This window comes from Leptonychotes weddellii, chromosome 7 (assembly GCF_054177405.1).
Source record: "Leptonychotes weddellii isolate Sample4059 chromosome 7, ASM5417740v2, whole genome shotgun sequence".
Lineage (NCBI taxonomy): Eukaryota > Metazoa > Chordata > Mammalia > Carnivora > Phocidae > Leptonychotes > Leptonychotes weddellii.
In genome coordinates this window covers 120,394,076-120,416,501 of record NC_138375.1, presented here as the reverse complement: position 1 = coordinate 120,416,501, position 22,426 = coordinate 120,394,076, and the positions used below count along the sequence as shown (strand labels likewise).

Sequence of the window (22,426 nt, the reverse complement as noted above, 5' to 3'; positions counted from 1 at the left end):
GTGATGCTATAGAAATGAAAAAGTAGTCAAATCTTGGGCGCCTGGGTGGCTCAGTCGGTTAAGCGACTGCCTTCGGCTCAGGTCATGATCCCAGGGTCCTGGGATCAAGTCCCACATCGGGCTCCCTGCTCTGTGGGGAGCCTGCTTCTCCCTCTCCCCCTCCCCCTGCTTGTGTTCCCTCTCTCGCTGTGTCTCTCTCTGTCAAATAAATAAATAAAAAATTTTAAAAAAATTAAAAAAAAAAGAAAAAAAGTAGTCAAATCTTTCACAGGATGAAAGATTGACCTTTAGAAATGTTTTTTTTTTTTTTTTTTTTCCTAGAAAAGTTGTATCCTGGACCTTGCTACAGCAACCTGATATTGAATACAGGTCCATGTTGGACTTGGCCAAGGGGAATTCAGAGACCATAGTTCTGGAAAGACTGCCTGATAAAACATTCAATTCATAACTTAACAGAGATGACTTAGACAGAGGGTCTCTATACTTTTAGATTTCATAAACCCACAAGAATTTCCACCTCCACAATAATTGGGATTAGATCTCGTAGCACTGCCAACTTTTCATTTTTTTTGAAGAAAATTCACTAAAAGAATAATTTCCATATATTATCACCATCATTTGTTAAAGAAACATCCTCTTAACACCAAAGTATACAGAACGATCATAATCTCAGAATAAAGGACAGTTCTCTAAATGGAATAAATTTGGTTTCATGAAAAATTCATAATGTTTTTTTAAAATTTTACTTCCATCTTTTTCTTGCTACGGGTGGAGATATTATCCCAAACCAATACAGATCTATGGGCTAGCATTTGGGAACCACTCATATAATTAAACCCCTTTGACCTGAGGTTTCGTTTCTCTTTCCAGATCCATTCTCCACCCTTCCCCTACTCTGCTTTCCAGGCTCACTGGTCTCTCTGGACTTGTCATTCAGGGTCTCTTACCCTCTGGCTTTTTTTGGGCTCAGCCCAAGGGAGATACAGAAGAACCCAGGGTGAGAGAAGAGGAGGTCAGGCTATTTATTCCACTGGTCTGTCCACCATTAGGTCTGAGCACAGGTTGGCGGTGGTTCTTTCTCTCTAGGTGTCAGCTCACAGACATGGCCCTCTCCTCAAGCTCTCTTTCTAGATATTCTGCTATTATCTCTTCCCCTACCTCTCCCATTCAAGGGGAGGCAAAGATTACCTTCACTTCTGGGGAGTGCCCCGCCATCCTTTGTTCATGCCCTTAACTGTGCCCACAGGTTTGTATATAGTCCCTCCACTAAACTCCCCTCAATCACTCCATTGGAGTGATTGACTGTTTCTTGCTCAGATGTGCCCAATACATGCCTCATTTAAAGATGAGAAATTGAGGCCCCAAGAAGTGAAACCCAGAAGTCACACAGCCCAAGGGATGTGGTCAGGTCCAGAATGTGGCCTTCCAGATTACAAGCAGTGCTGTGCTTAGTCAGTGCTCATCTGACATCCTCCCAATGTCGATCTCCCTCACAGGCATATTGATAGGCACTTTCTAGAACCTTCTTTCCCCTGGACTTTGACAAGAGTTGTAGTGTGTTCAATTTTGAATAAAAAATACCATATTAGCAGACTGTTTAGGCAATTCCAACACAGAGGAATACTGTTTCCATTAGAATGGATTGAAATCAGGAAAAATTGAGTTTTTTAAACGGTTGCCTAAATAGAAACTGGCAATTTAGCCTAAGATACTGTTGCAAAAGTTAAGCACAAAAGGACATGAGAGTGATGAAATTTCCACTGTAAGATGAATTCTGATCACCAAACAGCGTGGGTAGGGATAACATAAACTGTACAGAGTAAGGGGCTGAGGTGGGAGGCTACGGAAAAACTTTCATCAGCATGAGAGGTATGAGCAGGTTATAGAAAGGTAAAGAAGTTTAGAGCCTTCAGTGCTGGTCAAGCAGGGGGAAAGCATAGAAGAGACATCGAGCATGAAGCTTGACCATTGCAAAATGTGTTGAAAGCATGTTTTATCTGGCATGAAGTGACTGAACCACTGGGCAGGGGCTGCTGCTGGATCCCTGTACATTCGAAGTTTCAGAATGCTGGAAACATTTAATCGTCTTAAACTGACCCACGTCAAAACGCTCTTCTGTGAAGGTGCTATTTGCTATCATCACACCTTTATTTAGCAATCTTACTTTTAAACAAATGCACACGCACATATTTAGCACATTAACTTTGTTCTAATTGCATACTTGAATTTCCCGCTACTATCGTTTGATCACTTGCTGTAACAGAAGTGCCTCAATGGGGACATCCTTTTACTAGGGTTTAAAAATAAGCTAGAAAGTTTTAATATCAAATGATTCTCTTTAAAGAAGTTGGGGCAATGGAATTACTAATAATAACATGAACTGAGCATTTCTAAGTAGTTACCTGCTTTAGCTTACTTAGTCTTCAGGACAACCCTGCCATCATCACCCAAGTCATGGCCACCTCCTGGCTTTCTGCTACTCAAGCTTGTACCTGGCCTTTGGCGAGCAGAATTTCCCTAGGGCTCTGACCCGCGCCAGCATCCCAGGCTGGATACATGGAAAGGATTGCTCAAAGAAGCCTATCAGCAGAGGGGAGTGCTCCCCTGGTGCAACCACTTTCTTTGATGGCTGAGCCTTCAATCCATCAACAGCTACTTACTGGGCTCCTACTAAATGCTCAGCGCTGTGCAGGCAGGACCCTTTCTACCTGTGTTGCACGTGGATTCAGAGGCAGGGGGAGGATCTGGGTCAGAGACTTTGAACCAGTCCCGAAGAGTGGAAGGAGTTTGTATGGCTGAGGAAGAAGGGCAAGGTCATCATAAGACAAAGAAATACTGACTTAAAAGTAAGGAAGGGGACAATAAAAAGATGCTGAGATGGGTTAGTGTCATCGAGAAAATTTAAGTTAGATAAAAAGAATAGATTTTCCTCCAGATCCTCAAATGAGGACCCTGGACAACTAAACAATAATTGACTCACAATTTTGAATAAGATTTGTCAATTAGCAAACTGTCAACTTTAACACGCATGCGTAAGACTCTAGTGTCTTTATTGTAGCCAAAAAGTTTAATTTGAATTCTCAATTTGTAGCATTCTTTTAGTTTACTCATCTTGGTTATCTTAGTTACCTGTACTTAGATGACTGGATTGATACTTAGGTAGAAGTTTTTAAGACAAAAAGTAGAAGTTCAAAACTGGAACTCCCATTGAATTGCTGGAATTTACCACTCGAAAATCCACAGACAGGATCAAAACCCAAACACCTGTATAAATCATATATTTTCAACATGTGATAGCATTTAACAGACTTTTGATTAGTATAATTCACTCATCAATTACTTTAACTACCAAGACAGTTTTATGTTCATAATAAACATAAGTGGCTTTATGTGGGGGTGTGGCCACATGTGCCTGAAGCAGAATGAACTTTATGGTAGAAGTCCCATTTTCTGCTTTTCCACCTTTCCATCCTGCAAAACTAGGACAGTGACTAACTATGCCTAACTTCTTTAGGGTCCTTGAAACAACACACCTACCTCTAAAACTTCAAACCCCATGTATGTCCTTATCTCTGAAATTATTCTTGGTTTAATTTTTATTCCTTTGTTTGGTAAATGGGAGTTGCTTCCTTTCAAAGAGTGCTTGCCTATGTAGAAGCCATTTTCATGTCTGCATAGATACATTTATGGCTCTTTCCCTTAAGGGAGTGGGAGAACAGGAAGGCCAGTCAGAGAGTGGAGAGTGATAGCTTGCAGCTCGATCATAGGTGCCAAAGATAGACTGCATTCTTCAGTTTGCTCAGGACTCTCCCTGTTTGGTAACACGTGGTGATTTCTTAAATCCACATGTATAAAAAGTCCTATGGCATCTACTAGCACTCTTCAGGCAAGTCTATTTCATTTGGCTTTGAGTTACAAAGCTTCTCTCTTACTGGAAATGATTGTCCTTCTTGGCTAGGGAAATTTGGGATGTTTGGAGAGAAAGGTCTAGAGAAACAGATTAATTGATCTTGCTTGATCTACTCACAAAAAATTTAAGAAACTTCCTCTTGAGATCAAACATTAGACAAGAAGTTTCTCCCTGGAAATAGCAACTAGACCCAGAATTCCCAACCTTTTTGAAATAGTTTGGCCTCTTGAAATTTCCCCTTTCTACATAAAATGTTTTGTAGCATGAATTATCTATAGGTGTAAATACACAAGAGTTTTGTGTTGAGGTTCATTTTTTGAGATTTATTTTTTCTGGACTGACTTTTGAAATGTATTGGAATCATTATGGGATGCTGAGGATCATTGATTTACTCCAGATATTGTTGTAGCCCAAGATATTCATCCCCCAAAGTCTGATTGGTGCGGGGGGGCAGGGGGGGTTGGGGGTGGGGATTATGCAGCCTTGTGTGATCTAGGAGCCAGGTTCTTTTGGAATGTAGCATCATTTCTTTGCCCTGCATCCTATGGAGTTTCATTTATATGAGAGGCCCATGGCAGGGCCCTAGGGTTCAGAGTGCTGTACAAACAACTATAGGACCTGAATGAATGCTTTATCTTTATGGCTGGGTCCATTTACCACCAGATGGCTTTATTGTATCATTAGGAAATGCACACATATATAAAATTGGTGGGCTCCTAAACCAAAGGAAGAAAACAAAGCAGCAGTCCAAAAAAAAGGAAAGAAAGAAAAGAATAAAAACAGCTCTTTCTTTTCATGGGGTAATTGGAAGCAGCTATAGGAGCCTGAGCATTCACAAGAGAACAGGACACACCCAAGACGGCTGGAGGAAGGTCATAATCCTAGCACGTATGAAGTCTCCCTTTTCAAGTTTTCACATTGCTGTGTAATTGTAAATTAATTGTCAAGATAGCCAGAGTTGTCAGGAAGTGCTCTAGTCTCAGCAGGGCCTGTAATTGATATTTCCATACCAATGGTGTATATACTCTTTTGCTTGGAGATGAGAAAGATCAACTACAGAAAACCTTGGAGAGGCCAAGTCTCCATATCTGCTGATTTCAGTCATCCTAGCCATATTCTGGGCAAGAATGATCTGATTCTAAACCCTGTGGTATCTTTGCTTTAATGACACTTGTGATAAGAAAGTGACGATCAGAGGAATCGAGCTTCTCTGAGTTCACATGGTTCTGTTCCTTGGGATAGGTGGATGCTAAAAATAGAGGCATTCGAGGTGACAGCTCTCACTAGGAATGTGAAATTCTGGTCTTGGCCTCTTGAAGGAAGGTTCTGTTTGTATCAAGAACAAAAAGCTGCAGATGAACCAAATTCCAGTGTGGGTAATTTTAGTCTAACTTTCTAAAGTCGTTCATTGTCATAATTTAATATGCATTTTTTACCCTCCCACTTAGACATTAAACTGTTAAGTCAGACTGTTGTTTTTATAACATTTCACTGTTTTATTACTGTGTTGAAGAAAAGGAGATGATTTGTATGATTTTATGAACCCTGTCCTTAATCCATAAAGTTGCTTAAGATACACTCAGGAAGCTATCCATATCAAAAAGTAATACTTGATTATTTTTTTAAAGAAAGAGTCCCTGGAAACCAGACAGATGGCATTTATTTTGGCTCAAGTCGAGGCCTTGGAGATTTGCCTGAAGGAAGCAGAAGAAAAGGCTAAATCCTTATCTGAACAGGTAATACCTGTCTTTCAGACTGGAAATCTATGTTCTTCAAGTGTTCAGTAGAACAAGTGTAAATCTAAATACATGTTTTACAAAAACCAGAAACAGATCTATAAATACAGAGAGCAAACTGATGGTTCCCAGAAGAAAGGGGGTCAGGGGATGGGCAAAATGGGTGAAAGGAGTGGGAGGTAGAGGCTTCCAGTTATGGAACATTCGTTCCATGGGAATGAATGGGAATAAAAGCAGTCATGGGAATAAAAGGCACAGCACAGGGAATAAAGTCAATGGTATTGTATACACTTGCAGTGAGCGGAGCAAACCTATAGAGACTGTGAATCACTATGTTGTACACCTGAAACTAACATTTCGTGTCAACTATACTCAAGGTAAATAAACAAACCAATCAATCAATCAATCTGTTTTGACCTCTGCACCTATTGATACACACACACACAGAGGACTTCATTCATTTTAGATATAACAACAATTACTTTAATCTTTATGGACCTTTCCAGCTTTTAAAACTCCTTTTACGTTTCTATTTTGGTTTTCGTTCACTAGCCCATGAGTTAGGCAAGCCATCTTTAAGCCAGTGGCTCTCTTGAATCCGTGAAGCATATTTGCATTACACACAGATAAGCCCAAAGGTAAGATAAAACCTACAGGAACCACACAGGAGCAGTTTTCTCAGATTATTTGAGGAAATAAAGTTTTTTTCAAATACTGGCTTCCCTCTTGGGTTTTTGAAATTCACAGGGGCTATGGAGCCCAGCCTGTAAGTGGGTAGCATCGCACGCTCTAGAGGTGACCTGTGTCCACAGCAAATCTCCGCTTTCAGAGTCATTGACTGTGGTATCAGCAAAGCTCAGACCAGGGACTGGACCATTTTCCCAGTATTACACTTTGCAAATAGCATAGTGCATACAGCAAATCCGAATGTTATTGTTGCCCTTCCCCGTGGGGAGGGGGGCTTGGCCCCAGAGGGCAAAGCTGCCTAGAGTCTGGTGATCCACTTCTGGTGATCATCGGTGGAGGAAAAAGGACAGAAATGTTATAATCATTTATTGATTTATCATGAACTGGTACATTTTTGTTATATATTTTTAGAGACTTATGAAAAACAATTTTAAGTTTTCTTTTCATAACAAGGTCTGTCTAGCAAAATCTGATTGCGTAAGAATTTTATAAGAATTTTTGCGGAAACTAGGGGAGATGTGCCTGTGTTACAAGAAAAAGAAGTATAATTGACGTATAATGTGGTGACATCCGCAAATGGCCTCCATTTCTTTTACCAATTTACCAAAAAAGTGCATCTCTTACTTTGGGATGTGTTTACTATTTACTGACCAAGTGTGATTGATGAAAAACTTATGTCAAGGAATGAAAGGGTGTTGCCCTAGGCCCAGACCCATTTGGAAAAGTTTCTTTGTTAGCCACATGCCCTAACCTTGGCTTACCAATTGGTCTTTCTTCTAAAACAAACAAAAACAAGCCTCAAACTGTAGCAAAATTATGAATTATGAAGATTATGCTGATGAACCAGAGCCTCCAAACCTGGGAGAAAGTTTGAATGGCTAACAGCAAGAAGGTACTCCTGCTTGTACTAGTTGCACTGAGAAGATATATGTGTATTTTGCAATTGAATGCCTTTTAATGATTTCTCATTTAAACCAGTAAAATTCGATTCACTCATAAAAGTACTCATCCCTTTTGTTCTTTATAAAATATATATATTTTTAAAGATTTTAGTTGTTTATTTGAGAGAGAGCAGGAGTGGGGGTAGGGGTGCAGAGGGAGAGGGAGAAGGAGAAGCAGGCTCCCCGCTGAGCAGGGAGCCCGATGCGGGACTCGATCCCAGGACCCTGAGATCACGACCTGAGCCGAAGGCAGACGCTTAACTGACTGAGCCACCCAGGCACCCCTGAAATATTTTTATCCAGTACAACTAGCCCTTAATACTGAAGATTCTTAGCTCGAGGATCCTTTCTGTAATATCAAACTATTAGTCCCATTTTTTTTTTTTTTTTTTTTTAGTATTTAGCAGTTTAAATATATAAAATAGAAACTGGATTTTACTCAACTTCTGTGTATCTACAATGAGTAAGATGCTAGTTAGGTGTTTGGGGAAGAAAGACATATAAGCAGGGCTTCTGTCCCCAAGTAGCTCACAACCAAAAGAATCACTGAAAGAGCTAGTGAGTGAAAACAGGTGTTTGTACGGCTCCAGATAAACTGCACAATAGCACTAAATTGCAGGGTCTATGTGTGTTATTTTCCTGAAGTATTGCTTTTGGAGTTGCCAAATTTGCCTAACTAAGTGAATTTAATTGGAAGTTGGTAATGGTTTGCAGAAAAGGAAAGGATGATATGTTAAAAAAAAAAAAAAAAGCACATTATAGGCATTTTGAACATTACATTTTTAATTGAGTACTTATTAGATTTGGCTGTCTCTATTGTTGTAGTTGAAAAGGTTAATCAGATAGAGACACTGTTCTCAGAGGAGTTAATCCTGAAAGTTTTGCTTCCTCCAGTATTGCAGCTTAGCCTTATTCTTGAAAAGATACAAAGTATAAGAACAGTCCCTTCACCTCTGTTTTTAAATTCAGTAGACATTTTTCAAATGTGATGGCGGAAGAATAGGGAAAGGCAAGGGGGGGCAACTGACCTTTCTTAAGGCTAAGATAGGAGAATATTTCAGAATGGAACACCTGTGTCCAACAATCAAACATTTGTCCACTGGGTGCCACTGTCTTCCTTACCAGGCTATGCCACTAAGTGATGGCAAAAAGAGAAATTGTCACTAATATTCAAGACAATGATGTGTGTGTGTGTGCGTCTGTAGGAATCTCTCTGCCTGTATCCATGTATACATGTTAAAGCTTCTTTTAAATATCGCTAATTTAGGACTTGTCACAAGGACCGTGGGAAATGCTAGCTGGCGTTCACTGGTAATCCAAATCATTTTGTCAGCCCTGTGGCTGAATATTGGCCAGGTAGGCTGGCCTGGCGGGCTAGAAACAGGTGGGGGGAAGCAGAGGAGATGGTGAGGACAAAGATTTGTGCTGGAACCAAGGAGTGGAACATGGTATTGTCAACAGTCGATCCTGCTTTTGAGAAAAGAGTAAATTTCACCGTTAGCCAAATTGTTTCCTCCTGGCTTTGCCTTAGACTAGAACATAGAATTAATTCGGAATGGAAAGTATAGGGGTGCCGAAGGTTTCATCTGCACTAAGCACCTGTTGGTCCTGTGCCTCAGTTTATCTACACTGAACCTTTCTAAGGTCAGCAAGGTCCAGCAAGGTCTCTGTTGGTTCACTATGAAGAAGAAACCTACAAATAGTGAAGAAATAAGAAGATTGTGTCCACTTCCTCTATGACGTCACACAGTAAACAGAATTCTTGGTTGGTTTCCCTCTAGCTGACAATTTCTCTTTATTTCTCTGCAGTCGTGTCTCTATTGTCAAGATAAAAGCAATGAGATAAGGATAATTTACAATTAAGATTTATAATCTGAGCTATTTATAGCTGTAAAAATTTTGCAGCAACTCACTTGGCCAGAGTGAGAAAGGGCCATGCGAATTAAACTCCTGTCCTAGGTAATACAGTAAATAACTCATCATTAGCAAGTTTTGCTAAAGAAAATACTTGATTATATTTCCAGCAGGTTGAGACCAGTGGGAGGAAATGCCTGGAAATTTGGTAGTAGATAAAGGACCAGGAGGGGCAGGTAGAAACAAAGGAAAAGTGTTAGGGGAGTAGAGAGAAAGCAGAGTAAAAATGTTTCTGGAGAAAATCATAAACAGTTTTTGCATGTGCGCTGGCTTCTGTCACCAGTGCAGACGAGAGGGACGAAGAAAGGGGCTTCAGTAGGCTGCAGTTTGTGGCCACACCAAATAAATAGATCCCACAGCTTTTCTGCTGGGATCCCAATGCTTTTCGTGCTGAGAAAGTGTCAGGAAAACCCACAGTTTCACAATGGAGCGCAGACCCAGAGGTCACCCCAGTGCAGAGGGACTCGGCAGGGTGGCTCCTGAGACACTTCCTCTGGCCACGATTTTGGCCCATGTCTCTCTCATTCATCAGCAGCTTCTGGTTCCCAGCTCCTAGCAGCAGACCCAGGAGAGCTCAGGCTCCATTACTTGCTAGTTAATGACAGTGGGCAATTCGCATAATCTCTCCGAGGCTCAGGCAGCTGTCTTATCTAGAAGTGGGTTAGGGGCACCTGGGTGGCTCAGTTGGTTAAGTGTCCGACTCTTGATTTCAGCTCAGGTCATGATCTCAGAGTCGTGAGATGGAGCCCTGTGACTTCGGGCTCTGCGCTCAGCGGGGAGTCTGCTTGAGATCTCTCTCTCCCTCTGCCCCTCCCCCCTCAAATAAATAAATAAATCTAAAAAATATTAAAAGGGGGTAAACATACTGGTTTCATAGGCATTTGTGAAGTTTAATGAGAAGTGTATCTGGCTTTTAGTAGTACCTCAACAAAGGTTCATCTCTACTTTTAGTAGCCATAGCAAAACTATATGGTTCTCTGCGTCGTGTATCATGGACTAACGTGTGTGTGTGTGTGTATAAGGAGTTTCTCTTTTTTTGCTGGTATCTCTCAAAGTGTTTGAAAGACACTTAAGTTGTAACACAGCACTTCTTCAGATTCACGATCTTTGAGTCTTTCAAGCAGGACCCCAGCCAGGTCCCTTGTCCTAGCTTGGCTATTTGAGGGTCCGACTTTCTCATTCACTCTTTCCAAGCTATTCTTGTGGTACCGGGACCTGAGTACTTTCACCTTGTTCATCCTTTCTACTTCATCTCTTGGGTCTTCTGTTTCTACCCATTCTCTGATTTTGCTCAGAGTGGGAGCTGAATGGGCAGTGCTGGGATGTGGTCATTTCAGGATTTTATGGGGGAAACTGGGGAGTCAGGGAAATCTGTGATCATTCCTTCACCAAGGAGGTGAATCCACTGATGATTCTGTAGTCAGAATTAGCTTCAGGTACCTTACGGATATCGTACCTAGCAAAATATTAGTTACATATGAAGTGTGCCATACATACTAGCTGGGAAAGAGACGTGATTTGATGCAAGAGGAAGGAGGTGGGAAGCTTGGTGGGAAACTTGACTTTTTTTTCAAATCATTGTTTTACCCAGGTAGGAATGAGACATAGACCAGATACAACAAAGAGCCCCTTTATGGTCTTTTGCAGCATAAAGCTAATTTTGCCCTTTTTGTTTCCATAAAGAGAGAATTATTGGTGGTACTCAGGATGCAGAGACATTAAAATGGAGAAGAACATGGTAGTATTTCCCAGTTTTTGGAAACAGCATGTGTGAGCCTTTTTCTTACTTCTTAGTAATAGCTCATGTTTCAGCTATGCATAATTTTTCCCTTACCCGATGAGAAGGACATTTCCGAAGGCCCAAAATAAAACTAGTAATGGGGTCTTCTTGTATCCTGACTCTGTAGCAAACTTGGCCACTTAGGTTATATCCAAAGGAGACTCCTTTCCCTTACTTTCACCCCCTGGTATCTCCCTGCCTAATATTCACCTCCATCTTAAATAATAACAGAAGCAATAATGGAGACACGGTGTGAAAGGGGGATGTTGGATGTGGGGTGGGGTGTCTAAGCAATCCCATAGGAATGCATGCCTTGTGCTAGACCTCTGCAATGCATTCTAAATGGTAGTCACTGAGTGGAAACTAACATTTATTAACACCTACACTGTTCTGGGTAATAGGCTTAGATTTATAGATGCTTCATTTAACCTACACAAGAATGCTAGGGGGGCCACCATTATGATGATCCCCATGAGGAACATGAGACTCAAAGACATTAAGTCATTTGCCCAAGGTCATACAATTAGTAATGGCCAAACTGTATTAGAACCTAAGTATTTTTAAAGTCACAGTCACTATTCTTAAGAGCACATGGTCACAAGTCAAAGCCACTTAGAAGAAGTTTCCCACTCAAGCAGCACTGAACAAAAACTTATCTCCAAACTGGAACCTGGAGAGTTCATTGATTGTTGGGCCTTACCCTCAGAGTTTCTATTTCATTAGATCTGAGGTGGGGGTCAACAATTCACATTTTTCACAGGTTCCCACTCTAAGTTGAGGTTAAGTTCTAGCCCTAACCCAAATCTATGGGCAAGGGGTCCTCTTCACCCTTGTCGTGCCCCGATGGCACAGAAACTGATTCAATCAGTTAGGATTCATCTTGGGTACATAGAATAAACAACCCCCAAAAAGAGTGGCCTAAACAAGTAGATGTTTATTTTTCACTCATATAATGTAAGTCTGGACACAGGAAGCCCAGGATAGGCGTGGTAGCTGCTTCACAACCCTCAAAAGCCTGGGCTATGTCTTCCATGCATTCACAAACATGGCTTCCGTTCTCAGCATCCAAGATGCATCTGCTGCAGCCATTTTTTTTTTTTAAGATTTTATTTATTTATATATTTGAGAGAGAGAGAGAGAGAGAAAGAGATTGAGAGAAGGGGCAGAGGGAGAAGCAGACTCCCCGTGGAGCAGGGAGCCCAACACAGGACTTGATCCCAGAACCCTGGGATCATGAGCTGAGCCCAAGGCAGACAGACGCTTACCAGACTGAGCCACCCGGGCACCCTGCTGCAGCCATTCTACTCACATGTCAAGCAGCGTGAAGAAGGAAAAAGCAGATGCAAAACAAGGGAAGGACAGCTGCTAGCTGTGCAGCCCCTTTCAAGAACTTTTAAGAACTTTTCCCAAAAACTCAGTTTAAAAATTCTTATATAGGGCGCCTGGGTGGCTCAGTTGGTTGAGCAACTGCCTTCAGCTCAGGTCATGATCCTGGAGTCCCTGGATCGAGCCCCGCATCGGGCTCCCTGCTCGGCGGGGAGTCTGCTTCTCCCTCTGACCCTCCCCCCTCTCATGTGCTCTCTCTCTCCTCTCATCCTCTCTCTCAAATAAATAAATAAAATCTTTTAAAAAAAAAATTCTTATATATCCCTGACCACTGCTATTTGCGTGGAGGCTAAGAAATATGAATATTTAGCTGGGCGCACTGCCACCCTAAGAGTATGGGGATTCTTTTACTAAGAAGGGGAAAATAGATATCAGGTTGGCAAATAGTGATCTCTGCCTTGCTCATCCAACCCCTTGACCATACTTTTGCACATGGTACCTTGTCCTGGTAACTTCAGTGTTCTCCTACATGGGATACCCAGTTTTCCCAGCTCCATTTGTTGAAGAGATGATTCTTTCTCCACCAAATGGTCTTGACAGCCTCATCAAAAATCAATTGTTTGTAGATGTAGCATTCTGTAGACTCTCAATTTGGTTCCATTGCTCTATAACTCTGTGACTTTCAGCAGGCACTTCTGGTTGGAAACCCCACGTAAATTTTTGAGCGGGAATTTAGATTTGGTCTTCTGGGTCCTTTACCAAGATCCTTTCTTACTGTGAGAAGCACAGTGGACCTCTCTTACCTATGCAATAGCTGGAAATTGAATGATTCTTCTAACTGATCTTTTACCTTAAGCATTTAGTATAGCAAGCAAGCAAACAAGGACAAAGACAAAAGACTATGTTTGACTCTAATAATCCAACATTATTTATCATTTTATACCTAAGGCTCTAAAATAAACTCCCATTATTTGCTTCTTAGTATTCAATCTATATTTCCCTTAAGTATGGGAATAGAAAAAATAAAGATCTTTAGCAAATTTTTAGATGCTAAATATGTGTATGAATGGCTAAAAGTGATTTGATACATACTGAGATTGCCCCCCAAAAATGTTCTGGTTCTTTTTTCTTTGTTTAAATGCAACAGTAGATCCCTTGATGTCAAGTTTATTTGAAATAAGTAATGTGCCCTTGGTAGGAGTATTCATTTCTGCAAATGCTCAGAAATTATGCTTGATATGCCAATCTGAAATCATGAGTTTTTGTGAATGAGTTTTTGTTTTCCAGTCTATTTGGAAGTCTACTTTAATGCCATAAAATCACAAGCAGTCTGTTTGACCTGGAATGGGTTTCCTTATGACAATGAGACCTAGTTACTGGGAACTTCCTTTAACACTTTGGTCCTGGTTGAGTTTATAGCAGAATTCCCTCTTTAAACACATACACACACATACACACACGCGCGCACACACACACACACACACACACCCCCTCTTACCTAAGCAGGTGTCAATTTTTACCCCCTATTGGATTGTTGGGCATTAACTGAGAGCTTAAGGGAACATAAGGGAAAAAAGACAAGCTAGTGAAGAGATGTGTTGTTTTGAATAGAGTCAGGCACAATGACAAATGGGTTTCTGTTGCCATTGTTGTTACAGGCAGGATGCATGGACGGCTGGCCTGTTACATAACTAAAGACTTCCTTTTGCTTGTAAATGTCAAGATCAAACAGAGGTCAGTTTTAAATAGCTGACTGGGCGCTAATAAATGTGACTTTCTTGTCTAAGAAAAAGCCAAAATGCCTTGTCCCTTAGGAGTCATGGCTGTGCTGATAAAAGCAGGTGTCTTTTTGCATGGACATTTTCTTTATAAGCTTTCTCAGAGATGGCAAACTCACTTTCACTTTCCTTAATCTCTGCAAGGAAATTAGTAAATTAGGTATATGCATTATATCAATTATTCACTTATTCATTCAGTAAATATTTATTAAGCCTGTACTGTGAGCTAGGCATTTTGCTAGGTACACCTGTGTATGTTAGCTCATGCATTTCTTCCAAAGGCCCTGGGAAATCTTATCCCCATTTTGCAAATGATGAAAGCTCTTTTGTGGGATTGCAGCCCTCTTATCTGCTCTTTCTATACATTCTTCCTTGGTGACCAGCCCTAAGGGCACAAAATCTGCCAAGAACCACCTCTTCATCATTAGTCCTGATCTTCCTCATGACCCCAGACCTGAATATCCAACTGCCTACTGACTAGTACCACCAAAGTTCTCATTCAACTCAAGCTCTACTTGTTCATTAGCTTCCTGTTTCAGATCTGTTTCTTTTCCCACATCCCCTAAGCCTGGGACAGGTGTCCCCAGCCACCCTGTGGCTCATATCAGAAATCTCTCCTGCTTTGATTCTTTCCTTTCCCTCATCCCACACGGCCAGTCAGTTGCTAAGTACCTCCTAGCAATGATGCTAAGATGCTAATAATGATACCTCTCAAAGAGTTCTTGAAACATCTTCTCTTCTTTATCTCTACCATCATTGCCCTTGTTCAGGCTACCAACAGCAGAAACTTCCATTATGGTCCTTGTTTAATGGCTCCTCAACAGTACAACCAGAGGGAAGACTCCACAACACATATTTCTCCTTGGCTTAACTCTAAATTAGTTACCTTTGAACATCAGGATCAAATCTATACTCCTTAACTGATCCTACAATCATTGGTGGTCAGAGTCCCTACTTGTTTCTCCAGTTTTCTCTTACACCACTCCCTGCATATCACTATTATACCACTTTTTTTTTTAAAGATTTTATTTATTTATTTGAGAGAGAGAGAATGAGAGAGAGAGAGCACATGAGAGGGGGTAGGGTCTGAGGGAGAAGCAGACTCCCCGCCAAGCAGCGAGCCCGATGCGGGACTTATACCACTTTTGATTCCTTGCATGTACGATATTCTCTCTTACCTTTTTCTCATTTAAGAAAAACAAAAGGCTTTGTTCCTCAGAGTCAAGTTGTATTTAATATATCCTTTTCACTCTGCTTCTGCCTAGCATTGCTCCCACTACTTCCTCTTATTCTCTTTCCCATTATCCACAAAATCTCAACCAACTCCTGTTTTCACATCTTTTTTTAGATGCTGCTTCCTCAAAAATGCTTTTCTTCTTCCTTCAGTTTGGAGTTAGATGTCCTTCCTAGGTACTCTCATAATCCATCTCCCATTTCCCCACCAACTGTAATTATCCTACTACACCGTATGCCTCATGGAAGAAGTTCAGACAGTGACTTCCCCGAGTCTCAAATCAAGTTCGAACCCACCCACTTATCTCTCTGATGTCAAAGCTCATGCTCCTTCCAATATAGCAATTTGAGTCAACCTATGAACAATGGGGACCCATTAAATGGGGCATATTCATATTTGTACTTAGAAAACTCTGAGGGGACTAAGAAGGACATATCTGTGAGGTGACGAGAGCCAGGCACATTGGTGTGTAGGCTCTTTCAAAAACCCAGTTTGGAAATGATAAGTGCCTATTCGTTCTGAAGAGAAGATAGAGACAAGATATTTAACAGGTGGATTTAGTGATTAATTAATGGAAAAGTAATATTCAAGACAGATCCCAAGTTTTAGGTGACTGGGTGATCAGTGGTTACCCCAACTATCTTATATTTGAATCAATAAATATTAAAGGTGATTCATTTCCTTTGAAAGGTTCCATGTGGGCTCAATTTACCCCATGTATGTTCTGGATTCTTCTTAAAGACTTGTAATTTGGATTTCCTCACTTAGGTCTTCTGAATGTTGTAGTCTTTTGATATTATATCAGACCCTTAATCCACGTCTTAGAAATAGGTTTTTCTCCTCCCCATTTTTCAAGGAGAGGCTTCTTGGAGAAAATTTTGGATGACCATGTGTTTCATGTCTGAAGATCTCATTTATTAGCCTCAGGGACCACTTAATGTTTAAACTTGGAGTTATATAAATGCAAATCTCTTGCCATTATTGAATGGATGTATAGCGACAGGGCAGTCCTTGATACTCTTTAGGAGATATTCAAAGTCAAAACTGTTTGCATAATAATACTAACATGTTATTGGCCTTTTCCGCTATCATTCTTTAACAAGTAGAGGTTTCCCAGATGTTACACGGAAGACTGAACATACAGAAGGTATGAGAATCCAACTGCCCTGTATTAACCTAGACGTTGAAGAAGTTTGAGGAGAAAGGGAGACCCCTGAGAAGAAACTCAAGAATGGCAGAATGCATTTCCCCCAAGCCAGAGAGCAGAGTCAACGCTGAGTCAGACCAGCAGGGGGAGTCTGTGTCCTGTTGCGTGAAAGTGCTCTGAGAATGTGCTGGAACTTGGACCGACTGGGTGTATCCTAGGAATGAGTCCTAGGCCACTAACAGTTGTTGGCTTTAATTTCTCTGAACCTGATATTATTGCTTTTTGATTTTTACATCCAAGCATTTGACCTTTATATCCAAGTCAATGATTAATTGCCTCACTTTTTCCCATGTCTCATTTCTCTCTGATATTCTTATCTGTTCATAAGACACAGAGCACTTTTTTGGAGATTAAAGAAATCTTAGGAATCTCTATGCCTGGAACTTTATATTTCAATTATCGATTGATCTTTTGGTAAATATTTCTCTCTGTTTTCACTTAGAGCTTAAATGTGCCTTTATTACTTAGAGTTCCCTTCCCCGAACAACTTGGGGGTGTTATGGGTTGAACTGTGCCCCCTCCAAATTCAAATGTTGAAGTTCTAACTCCCAGGACCTCAGAACGTGACTTTTTTTTTTTTGGAAATGGGGTTGTTGCAGATGTAATTTGTTAAGATGAGGACATAGTGGAGTAAGATGGGCCCCAATCCAACATGGCTGGTGTCCTAATAAAAAGTAGATATCTAAACACAGACATACAGGGAAAAAGTTACATGAAGACAAAGGCAGAGACCAGGGTGATGCATCTACAAGACAGGGAATGTCAAAGATTGCCAGCAAATCACCAGAAGCCAGAAGAGAGATACAGAAGAGATTCTTCACATCCTTTAGAAGGAATCAATCCTACCAACTTCTTGATCCTGGACATCTAGCCTCCAGAAATGTGAGCCAATAAATTTATGATATTTAAGCCACACAATTTGTGGTACTCTTTTTTTTTTTTTAAATTTATTTATTTGACAGAGAGATAGCACAAGCAGGGGGAGCAGCAGACAGAGGGAGAGGGAGAAACAGACTCCCCATTGCGGGGCTCGATGCGGGGCTCAATCCCAGGACCCCGGAATCATGACCTGAGCCGAAGGCAGACGCTTAACCAACTGAGACACCCAGGCATCCACAGTTGATGGTACTCTTTTACAGCAACCCTAGCAAACTAATACAGGGGTAACTATGCTTCCAAATTATAGGCCTTTGGAGGTCTATTTTAAGATGTGCATGAACCTATAAATGGTTAGAAATACCTTTTTAAAGGCAGAAATATTAATAAATGTAAGAGTCTGTTTTGTCTAGGACAGAGGTAGGATGAGGAATGTGTTGTTTGTTTTCAACTGTAAAATTGAAACGAGACAAACCCAGTTCTGTAAACTAAATGTATCCTCAGCCAGAGGGGGGCCTGCCCATTCCACAGGTGGAATAGGTAATTTTTAAAGTGTTTACATCCATTATTTATTGCCAAAATATTTTCATAGTTTTTAGTACTAGTCCAAACAGCTTTCAGAGCATTTTACACAAGGAAAGTCTTTGTTTTTAAATGAAAACACTCCTTTCTCTGTAGTATAAGCTTTACAAGGTTTGTCAAGACTCAGTTTGTTGTTGAGTGACACTGGAAACCTATCCTGCAATATTATTTGCTATGTGTATGTGTATGGGTTGTGTAGGAGTTCTAGGAGAAAAGACAATGAGAGGAGATAAATGTGAAAATTCACATTAATTAATGGGGTGGTTTTCATAATTGCACTCCATGATGGATTGGGTAGATGATGAGAGAAAGAGAAGTTTTAAATATATTTGTGGCTTACACATACTGGGTAGGTCGTTCCATTTATTATGAGAGGGAAGTCTGGGGAATGTGTAAAATATGAGGATTTCATTTTGAATACATTGATTTTCAGATGTCTTGTATACATTCAGGTGACAATATTAAGTAGGTTGTTGGATATACATATACCTTAGCCTGAAGCTAAGTGGTTGTATGTTTTAAAAATGGGAGTAACTGACATGTTTAAATTACGGCACCGAATGAGATCAGCTGGAGAATTAGCATAGATAAGGGAGAGAGTTGGGCCCAAACCAAACTCTTAGGTTTCAATATTTAGAGAATTGAAAGAAAAAAAATGTAGCCAAGGAAAATGAGAATCAAGAAGAAATTCAGAGAACCAAGAGAATGTTTTAAGAGGCATGAAGTACTCAGATGTATAACATTTTACTGGGAGGTTGAATGAGATGACTAGAAACTTGTCCATTATGTTTGGTAAAACGCAGATCATAAACAACCTTGATAAGATCAGTGTCAGTAGATTAATGGAGGGAAGAGGCAATTGAAGAGAGATTAGGAGAGAAATATAATTCAGGGCAGTCCTTTTCCCAATGCCTGGGAAATTTTTTCCTGTAGTTTGAGAGGGAGAGAGAACGAGAGAGAGAGAGGGCATGCCAAGGATGGTGAAGTAAGAGAATTCTGAGAATCTGATTTAAGACTCAGGACATAGAGGTGCCTCTACTTCCTGTTAAAAAACCAGGTAATTCTCTCTTTAAGCCAGTTTGCATTGGATTTCTGTAACATAACCAAAATGGTTCTGACAAAAAGAATTGGTGACATACCTGGAACTCGAACTCAGTACACACACCGTGCCCCACCCCCTCCACCAAAGGAATACCTTCTAGCCTTTTTCTCGACAGTGGCCATGGAAGAAAAGGACAAAGACGGTTCCCAGAGGTTAGAAGCAGACTCAAGCACATCAGAAACATCATCCCCTGCACAGTCAGGACCCGCCTTGTTATTGCTAGCCAGTACAACGTGGTGTTCACGATGGCCAGTGACAACTGGACATTGTTTCCCCTTTTCCATTCTTTTAAAAGGGGAATTACATTGTGATTGTCCTGTTTTTAGGGAGGGTATATTTTTTATTTAATCCTTAGGCGCTGTATCATGATCAGTCTCATCTGCATGAGATTCAGGGTGGAATACGCGTAATTTGGAGATCTAAATGTGGAGCTAGATGCAGTAACTTGGTATGACTTAGGGTTATCTCCTTTTGGGGGAGAGGGGAGTGCATTTTTGGATTCATGTAGAATAGATGCATCATATTTTGCTGGAGCATTCTGGGAAATGCATATACTTATGACCATGGTATAATTGTGCTTAACACCCAGAGGATGGACTTTAACCGGCCTCTGTTTTTGTGTCTACCTTTTCTGGAGAAATGCTTTTACCAACTCCAATCTTATGATATGGTTGTCAATCATAGTCAAGGAAATGATCATTGAGCACATGACCTAGGTTCTAGTCAATTATTTCTTTTTCTAGTCAGTTATGATATACCATTTTCCTGACCATAAAGGCTAATCCCGGGGAGGTCATATGAACTAATATGGGCCAAATAGAGTCCTTTTTCCATTTGTTACTGAAGGACAAATTGTCTTACTATTGAGGTCATGAACCTGGAAGGCTATAGGTAACATTTTTTCCCAATGTGTGAAGAAAGCCCGTCTGCACTGGGAAATAATAAGGTCAACACATAGGAGCAGCACCAAGATACAGAGGTAAAAAGAGAGAGTATGATGACTTCTTCTGAGTCTGTGGATCTAGTTGTGAGTGAAACAAAAATCTACTTCCGTCTCCTCAGTTACATAAGCCATATTTTTTTTCTTAAAAAAAAAAAAAAAGAGTGGGGTGGGGTGCCTGGGTGGCTCAGATGGTTAAGCATCTGCCTTCGGCTCAGGTCATGATCACAGGGTTCTGGGATCGAGTCCTGAGTAGGGCTCCCTGCTCAGCGAAGAGCCTGCTTCTTCTCCCTCTGCCTCTGCCTCTCTCTCTCTCTCTGGCTCTCATGAATAAATAAATAAAACCTTAAAAAAAAAAAAAAGTGGGAATATCTAAGAAAGTGACAACAGTGTAGGTAGGCAATTATTTTAAGAAAAGTCATTATTTTAGGCTGTCAATGGACATCTTTTGTTCATGGGAATTACTATTAACATGTTTATATGCTAAACAAAATCAACCAGAAGGGGTGAGATAGATAATGCAGAAATGGATGGGGGTGTGTGGGTGTGCAGAAATGACAGGGGTGAAGGCTTTGTGATCAAGGAGATGGGCTTCAAAGCCTACTGAAAGGGCTGGGCTTTGATAGAAGAATATCTTCTCCATTTGTGTAATAAAGGATGCTTTCCCCTCTAAGTAACAGAAATCCAATTAAAGTAATGTAATTAGGCCAGCATGGAAGAATACGTTTTAAGGTGGAGCAGTTCCAACATTGGTTAATTCAGTGGCTCAAGAATGTCACCAAGAACACAGGTGCTACCCATCCTTTGCTCCACCATCCCCTGTGTCATATTTGTAAGAGATCTGCAGCAATTTCAAGAATTACAGGCAGTCCAAAGATACTGAGAAAAAGAGATTTACTTCCTCCTGTGTGTCTTAAAAAAAAAAAAAGGATCTGGGGCGCCTGGGTGGCTCAGTTGGTTAAGTGACTGCCTTCGGCTCAGGTCATGATCCTGGAGTCCCAGGATCGAGTCCCGCATCGGGCTCCCTGCTCGGCAGGGAGTCTGCTTCTCTCTCTGACCCTCCCCCCTCTCATGCTCTCTATCTCATTCTCTCTCTCAAATAAATAAATAAATCTTTAAAAAAAAATTAAAAAAAAAAAAAAGGATCTGCTAAAATCCTTTTCCTGGGGCTCCAGGGGCCTCTCCTGGGTGCAGGCCCAGGCCTAAAATCATCTTTTATACCTGGGAATGAGACCAACATAGCTGGCTTATTTTCATTGTGATTCATTCCCTGGGACTGGACAAGGCCAAGCTCCCCTAAACACATGGCTGCTAGCTAATCCAAATTGGGTGCCTGGTAGCAAGGGATAAATAGGTAAACAACTGTTGGGAAATGAATTAGCAGTGTCTGCTGCAGTAAGGTTCATATATTGGCTGGTGAGAAGGTGAGGGAGTAGCCATCTGGCAGTTTCTATTTTTTTCAGTAAATTATTGATGAGATGGTCATTTGGGGTAAGGGGTGGGAGTGGAATTCTGAAGAGAGAGAAAGTAAGAAATGACATTTGAGGAAAGAATAGAGAATAATATTATCTCAGAAAAGAGGAAAGGCACTTTACTAAGAGAAAAATAGAATGACAGTTTGATTTCAGGGCAGCGGTACTCAACACTGAGATGTGTGCTCATTAATTTAAAATGAAAGCAGTCAATCCAATTTTGTTATTTTTTTCCCTAATAGCATTCCATGAAATGATGTGATGCAAATAATTTTCATGACCACTGAGAGCTAACTAGAAAGTCATTGTATTTTTATAAAGGTGAAATTCATACAGCATACGATTAACCATTTTGAAGGACGCAATTCAGGGGCATTGAATGGATTCACAGTGTTGTGCAACCACCAGCTCTCTCAAGTTCAACACTATTTTGGGTGTCTCAGTCGGTTAAGCATCTGCTTTTGGCTCAGGTCATGATCCCAGAGTCCTGGGATCAAGTCCCACATCGAGTCCCACATTGAGTCCCACATCGGGCTCCCTGCTCAGCAGGGAGTCTGCTTCTCCTTCTAACCCTCCCCACTGCTGGTGCTCTCTCTCTCTCAAGTAAATAAATAAAACCTTAAAAAAAAAAAGTTCAACACTTTTTCTTCATCACAGAGCACTTTACACCTGTTAAGTAATTGCTCCCCACAACCTCCTCATCTTATCCCCTGACAACCACAAATGTGCTTTCTGTCTCCATGGGTTTACCTATTCTGGAGATTTTGTATGAAAAGAATCATACAGTATGTGACCTTTTGTGTCTGGCTTCTTTCACTTAGCCCAATGTTTTTGCAGTTCATCCAAGTTATAGCAAGCAAGCCTCAGTACTTCATTCCTTTTATGGTTGAATAATATTCATCAGATGTATGCAACACAATTCCTTTTTCATTCCTCTGTTG

General features: G+C 40.8%; 1 protein-coding gene across 1 annotated transcript in view; it reads left to right on the top strand.

Moving 5' to 3' along the window:
* Positions 1-22,426, top strand: part of CCDC192 (coiled-coil domain containing 192) — a 193,085-nt gene that overhangs the window by 22,170 nt on the left and 148,489 nt on the right. The window contains exon 4 of the mRNA XM_081825621.1: positions 5,539-5,646. Within this exon, the coding sequence (XP_081681747.1) occupies positions 5,539-5,646 (108 nt within the window). The remainder of the gene's footprint in view (positions 1-5,538; positions 5,647-22,426) is intronic.